The sequence below is a fragment of the Cnephaeus nilssonii genome (genome assembly GCF_951640355.1).
Source record: "Cnephaeus nilssonii genome assembly, chromosome: 16".
NCBI classification, from domain to species: Eukaryota; Metazoa; Chordata; class Mammalia; order Chiroptera; family Vespertilionidae; genus Cnephaeus; species Cnephaeus nilssonii.
In genome coordinates, this window is record NC_137087.1 from 37,409,007 (window position 1) to 37,416,599 (window position 7,593).

The window sequence follows — 7,593 nt, forward strand, 5'->3', positions numbered from 1 at the left end:
CATGCCCCCTTCTGGGGATCAAGCTTGCAACCTGAGCATGTGCCCTTGACCGTAATCGAACCTGGAACTCTTCAGTCCGCAGGCCGATGCTCTATCCACTGAGCCAAACCAGCTAGAGCGAGTCACCTCTTTTATGATACCTTCCTTGATTTATCCAGACAGAGTTAATTCTTGTGGGTACCTCCATTCCTATTATATTTGCCCCTTGTGCACTTATCTCAGTGTGTTGTAGGAAGAAGCACTGTTAGGCGTTTTTATATCCTCTATAGATGACACAGTGCCTGGCCCACTAGTGGATTTTTAGCACAAGGTGGCTAAATTTAAGTTGAACTCTGCTGCCAATCTGACCTAAACATCTAATAATCATATTTTTCTTTGTCCATCATCACCAATCTGTGAGATGGATAAACATGTGAGTTTAATTTTCTTCATTAACTCAAGTATTTATTGAACACCTATTACATAACCAGGCAGTAAATACGATGGAATCTTCAGAGGTACATTGATGATCTAGCAGGGATGACAGCTGTGCTACCTGCTGTAAAATGAAGTGAGCACACATTGGAGGAAGTACAGTTGTGACGGTTGTACTTGCTCTGGTGATTCATCCATCTTTCTCCCACATGTAAAGCATCTGCTGCACTAGGGTCTGTGACTTGGGTTCTGGCTGTACAAGATGCCATGGACAAACCATTAGAGATAACCTGCCGTGCAGGAATGAATTAGATGTTGGTGATATATTGATGTTTGTATATGGGACAGGGGAGGGGTAATAACACTAAATGCCATCAGCACTCAGTACTTTGTGATGGTTTAATCATTTACTAGTGCTGTCCGTCAAAGCAACATGGTGATACTTGTTCAACCATACCTCTTTAAATCATGTCTGAACTTTAAGCACTGTTTTCCTTCTTTGTTTTGTAGAAACTAGGAAAACTGCTTTTGGAATTATTTCCACAGTGAAGAAACCGCGGCCATCAGAAGGAAATGATGATTCTCTTCCAGCTTCCAAAAAAGCCAAGTGTGAGGACTGAAAAGAACTCCTAGGCTCTGTCGACATTCCGGTCTTCCCTTTCATAGTCCACCAGCCACAACAGAAATCAAACCTCTGCACGATTTGCTGTTTTCACGTGGAGCTAGAAATCGGTAGTCTCTAAAAACAATTTTATATTCAGGCCTTTAAGCTAACAAAAGAAACCTGGTGAAGCACTTAAGAAAAGACTGAGCTAAATGAATTTTGAGATAGTGTAAGAGAAAACAGAGTCTAGCTTATATTCTTTGTGTAATTGATAAAATGGCAGGTATAATTAAATTAGATGTTTCGATATTTCAAGAGACTCTTGTTCATTTAAAAACTCATGCTTTTCTGCTTTACTTGCTATACATTATTTTTTATCCTTACTACTCAAAAAGTGGTTAGTTTTGTGGACTATTAAAATTTATATTAAGGGATTGGCTTTTAGTTGATCTATTTTTGTTTTAAGCCTCTCTTTTATTATATTCATCAGATCAAAGTTCTTTCTAAAAGGACTTGTTACTGAATTGGTGGAAGGAGAGGGGAAATGCACCTGAAATCGCACTTGGCCTCCTCCTTTGCTGCTTCTCACCTCCGGGATATCCTTGAAAATAGGGTTCACTCCTTTGACTTGGAAGCCCCTGAAAACCTGATATTGGTGTTTCCTAATAGTTATATTAAGAATATCAAAGCAATTAAGAGCAGGATTATTATACAGTGGAACCTCAATTCTAGAACTTAATTTGTTCTAGAAGGCTATTTGAAAACAAATCTTTTTTTTTTTCCCATTAAAAATAATGTAAATTGAATTAATCCACTCTAGACCCCCAAATGATTCCCTGTTTTAACCTTTCTTATATACAGTACATGTCTAGTGTACTATTTAATCTATAAATAAACACTTTAAAAACAAAGAGGATGTAAATTTAACAAAAAAATGAAATGAAGGGTAAGAAAACGAAAATTTAATAATGAGCAGCAACAAAAGCAAAAAGTAATAATATTCACAGAACAAATTCCTGAGATATTGACAATGTGAAGTTTAGCAGTAAACTGACTCATACTAGCATGTGTTTATCACCTGAGAGACACATGAATGCTTATACAAGCCATCAGATAACATCTGATAGTATGAAAGGATTGTCCGGGGTTAAGAAGCGAATTGTTCAAGATGAGAGATGTTTGAGAACCAAGGTTTAACTGCATTTCGTAGAGGTAGCCTTTTTGCAAATATCTGCACTTTTGCTGTATTGATATAAATAATTCTATAACTGAGAAAAAGGACAGAGTCGGAGAAAAGATCATTTCAGAAAGAGAAAGCTTTATACCATCCTCATTTATGAATATAGATACTTATAAAATATTGGTAAAGGGAAATCATCAAAATAGAGTATACCATGACAAGATGAGATTCTAGGAATCTAAGAATATTTCAGTTCTTTTAAATGTACTGTACTACATAATATCAATAGGTCAAATGAGAAAAGTCAGGATCATCTTAATAGATGCTAGCAAGACATTTGATAAAATTTTAACTCCAGATTTTAAAATTAAGTAACAATAAAAAACTTTTGGCAAAATAGAAGTAAACGACTATTTTACGCACACACACATATATATATGTTTGTATGTATTTATATATTGTATATATTAACCGTGATGGTTCTAAAATAAAGCATTTTGACTGACTTCCGCTTGTGCAGTTTGGTGGATTAGCCTTCTCCACAAAGCTGGTGGCCACTGCTACTGAACCCCCTCACCAGGAGTCTGCCACCCGAGTGACAGCTTGCTTCTGCCCACACCCTACCTGGATTCACCACAAGATAGGTGTGTGTTTATTCACGAGTCCTTGTGTCATTGTAGTTAGCGTTGTAAAATTATATTATAAGTTGGTTAAAAATTATGATGAACTATGAGGGGCAAAAAAAAAAAAAAAAAAAAAATTCCAGGAACATGGAAGTTGATGCTTTTGAAAGGTTTGAAGAAGAGGAGTCATTAAAAAAAGAAGTGCTGTCAAAAAAGGTGTGAGCGGGATAGCTAAGATTTGGGGGAGATCCAGTAAAAAAATCTCCACTTGGCCTGCTTTACTAGAGTCTTAAGTTCTCCTTTTTCTTTAAAGAGACTGGAACTCAAAGGGCAGCTGTGGATTTCTCATCAGTGCATCCATACTCCCAAGAACAGGCTTTGACCTTTCTTTAAAAGATTGGCGCACGTGAGTGTAGATTTCTATAATTTACACTGAAGTGAAATGTTTAACGGGGTGTATATTCAACTTTTTTTTAATGCCACGCTTAATCTACTTTTCAGCCCGTGTGTGTGTGTGTGTGTGTGTGTGTGTGTGTGTGTGTGTGTGTCAATTGCACTAGATACAATATTGAGGACTTTAATGTTATATTAGAAACGAGGTAAAGTTATTGCGGATGTGACTGTCTTTGAAAAACGAGAGAAGCAACTGGGAAAAGATTAGAAATACACGTCCCTTTTAGTTTACAAATGTGTTATATATTTGCAGTTGTGCTGCTTTCTATTTAGGAATATGTGCTTACCTCATTGTTCAGATTACTAGGGCATGATGGTTGGTCACCAGTGAATAGCAGCCAGTGGGTTTCCTTCTAATGTGTGCTTTTGTTAGAACATGAACCACTACTGATTCAGTTGAAACAGAATGACCATACTACCTTTCATAAAAGTTCGGCAAAGAGGTCAGTTATAAAATAAATACACAAAAGCTAATAGTTTTAATTAACAATAATCTTATATAATAAAAGCCTAATATGCTAAGTGTCTGGTTGACTGGTTGGCTGTTCAACCAATCAAAGCATAATATGCTAATAATATGCTAAGACCGCTCAACTGCTCGCTATGATGTGCACTGACCACCAGGGGGCAGATGCTCCAACTGGTAGGTTAGCTTGCTGCTGGGGTCCAGCCAATTGGGACTGAGTGAGACGGGCCAGACACGCCCTGGAGCCCTCCTGCGGTCCCTCCCTGGCTGACCAACCTCCCGTGCCCCTCCCTGGCCCCGATGGTGCACCAGTGGGGTCCCTCAGCCTGACCTGCACCCTCTCACAATCCGGGACCCCTCAGGGGATGTCAGAGAACCGATTTTGGCCCTATCCTGCAGGCCAGGCCAAGATACCCCACTGGTGCATGAATTCATGCACTGGGCCTCTAGTGTTTTATAAAATACTATTTTAAAAAAAATACCCTATTCATAAAGACATAAATTACTAAGAAATGTGTAGGATGGCCGAAACCGGTTTGGCTCAGTGGATAGAGCGTCGCCCTGCGGACTGAAGAGTCCCAGGTTCGATTCCGGTCAAGGGCATGTACCTTGGTTGCGGGCACATCCCCAGGAGGGGGTGTGCAAGAGGCAGCTGGTCGATGTTTCTCTATCATCGATGTTTCTAACTCTCTATCCCTCTCTCTTCCTCTCTGTAATCAAATCAATAAAATATATATATTTAAAAAAAAAAGAAATGTGTAGGATGTCTATGAAGAAAACTGTTAAATGAAAATAAGGGAAATTAAAAAAGACTGGAATACATGGAGGGAGACATTCTTTTTTTTCTTGGATGAGGAGATAGTATGCATCAAATTCTCTCCTAAACTTAATGAATTTAACAAAATCCAAACAAAGTGTCTTATTTGTTTTTGTTTGCTTGTGTATGTGCTTGGTTTTTAGACTTGGTGTTTTGAAAGAATAAATATGAGAATAGCTAGGAAATTTGTAGAACATTGGGAGGGACTTTTACTGCTCAATGTACAGAAGACAAGAGAACTCTAGTAATTAAAACAGTGTATGATTGGTGCAGAAATTCTAGATTCATGAAAGAGTTGGGAGTCCAGAACCTCTCCAGTTATAAGAAGCAATGATGGTTTGTTTGGTAAGTGGTGCTGGAACAACTGGTTTCCCATGTGGGAGAGGTGGTACAGCATGCCAGTCTAGTGCAGACTGAAGACTACCTGTGTTAAAATGCCAACTCACTAGTACCTCCTGTGATTTGGGGCAAATTACGTAACAACTCCCACCTCACTCCTGCCTCACTCCATCTCTTCTCCCTACCTGTGGCATTATTGCAAAGGTTAAGTAAATTAATATGTGTAGAAAGCTCAGAGTAGGTACATGTACAATTTACCAGCTATCATTTTATCATTTAGGAAAAAAACAAGTTAATTCCTATCACATACCCGTGCACACACCTATAGTAAATGCAAGTGGATTAAAGATAAATTTTTTAAAATATATTTTACTGATTTTTTACAGAAAGGAAGGGAAAGGGATAGAGAGTTAGAAACATCGATCAGCTGCCTCCTGCACACTCCCTACTGGGTATATGCCCGCAACCAAGGTACATGCCCTTTACTGGAATCGAACCTGGGACCCTTCAGTCTGCAGGCCGATGCTGTATCTACTGAGCCAAACTGGTCAGGGCAAGATAAAAAAAATTTTAAAACATGTAAAATACTAGAGAAAAATGTAAGTAAATTTAAAAAATAGTAAGTTTAAAAAAATAAATAAAAATTAAATGTTCTAATGAGCAAAGACCTAAACATGGCCATAAAAGCCAGAAAACAAAAAGCTTGATTGACTTGTCTCTATGAAAGTAATCTGTTAGGCCTTGGCCAGTATGTTCAGTGGTTAGAGCGCCACCCCACACACCAAAGGGTTGTAGGTTCGATTCCTAGTCAAGGGCATGCACTTGGGTTGCAGGTTCAATACCCTGTCCTGGTCAGGATGCGTGCGAGAGGCAATCGATGTTTCTCACATTGATGTTTCTTTCTCCCCACCCCTCAATCCCTCCCTTCTACTCGCTAAAAAAAAAACAACAATCAATGGGAATAATATCCTCAGGTGAGTATTAACAAAAGCAGCAGATATATATATATATAGTAGAAAAGCCCTACTAGGAAAATACATTTATACATATTCCAGAGAGGTCTGGCATCCTTTTAAGTAACTTTTTTTAAAAACATCCAACATGTCCAATGCCATTAGTGTCCACCCTGATCCGTTTTTCCAGGCTGGTGTACCCAGCCCTCCGCTACTTCAGATGGTGGGAATGAATGGTCATCTCCATCTTTATACAGAGGATTGTCCGGGACGATGGATGTCACCTTACCCAGAGAGGCCTGGAATGTTTTGCTCTCACCCCTTGAGGTTGGCCCACCTGTGCATTTGTGCTCCTGGGCGCCCTGGGATTAGGCTGAAGAGAGACTTCTCTTGAAGCCACATCTTTGCCTCTTTTCTTCTCCCACCTTGTCCTACTGCCTTCATTTATTCTCAGTAAACCACAAGAATCCTCTTATCAAGTGCTGTTTTAAGGGAACCTGACTTACTAGAAAATTGGGCAAAAAAGGTTGACCTAGAAAAATGCTCAGTAAACATAAAGAAGCTGAACTTAGTAATCAGGCAAAAATGACCAACTATGAAATTTTATTTTGCTGATCAGGTTGAAAATTTTATTAAATGAGTATTTTCATGATCGTGGGGGAAGGCAATAATATGGAAGAGATATAATTTGATACCAATCTTACAGATATTCCTGTAAATATGTTTCTTCAGAAATAACTGGTTAGATATAAAGGGTGCATGGATGAGGATATTCATTGCACTAATACCTTAAATAATGGGAAAATGAAAACAACTTTAATGCCCAATAATAATAGGATTAGTTAAATGATCCATTGTACAGTGAAACATAAGAATAAAGATGTGTAGAATAGGTTCAATTGAAAACAAAGTTATAAAACTAAATGTACAGTGCCCATATGTAACGTGCACAGAAAAATCAGAGTGCCATGAAATTAGGATTATTGGTGTGGTATAGCTTTTTTCAGTATCTGTTTCTATAATTGGCTTAATATTTAATGAGTATGTATTGCTTATTCAAGAGGAGAGAGGAAGTTTTTCATTTGGGGGATGAAAGCAGTGTGATAGATGTTATGACCTGGAGAAAAAGTACAAGAATACACTTGGAAGGAATAACAAAGTCCAAGGGAAGGGGTCCAGATGGCTTCCTGGACAAAAATGCCTCTAACCCAAGCATGTCAAACTCAAAGGCTAACACAGGCCAGATAAATAAGGTTTGAGTTTATGTGGGCCGCAAAAAAACAAAAGCAACAATTTTCATAGAAACATAGGTTTATTTTGATAGAGACATGCTGAATACAAAGGGCTGAAATAAATGACTAATCGTTAACATAAAATAGTAGAACATTTTAATAAAAATTAATATTTTTTTCTTGAACATTAACTTACCAGACACTGAATAACTGCACAAATTAATAAGCGTAACGCAAATAAACCTATTTTTCTTTTTCTCCGAAAGCGAAGTATTTCCTATTGTGCACACCGAACAGGTCAGTCCAAGACTAATGATGTGGCAATTGGTTGCTAAAATATTCGCTGCTAGTGTTAGTGGAGAGAAATGGTGTGCCTGCATGTAAGGCGTGTAAGGAAAATGAATGCAACACGATTATAGTAATCAGTCATTAACGAACGTTGTAGTTCTTTATTAATAATTATGAATAACAGAATATTGTAAAAATTAAGTTATGAAATTTTTATTAAAACG

At 37.9% G+C, this 7,593-nt stretch overlaps 1 protein-coding gene across 1 annotated transcript in view; it reads left to right on the forward strand.

Moving 5' to 3' along the window:
* RPP30 (ribonuclease P/MRP subunit p30) overlaps positions 1–2,698 on the forward strand; it is a 35,956-nt gene extending 33,258 nt beyond the window's left edge. The window contains exon 11 of the mRNA XM_079794130.1: positions 925–2,698. Within this exon, the coding sequence (XP_079650256.1) occupies positions 925–1,034 (110 nt within the window). The 3' untranslated portion in view covers positions 1,035–2,698. The remainder of the gene's footprint in view (positions 1–924) is intronic.
* Positions 2,699–7,593: the final 4,895 nt, after the last annotated feature.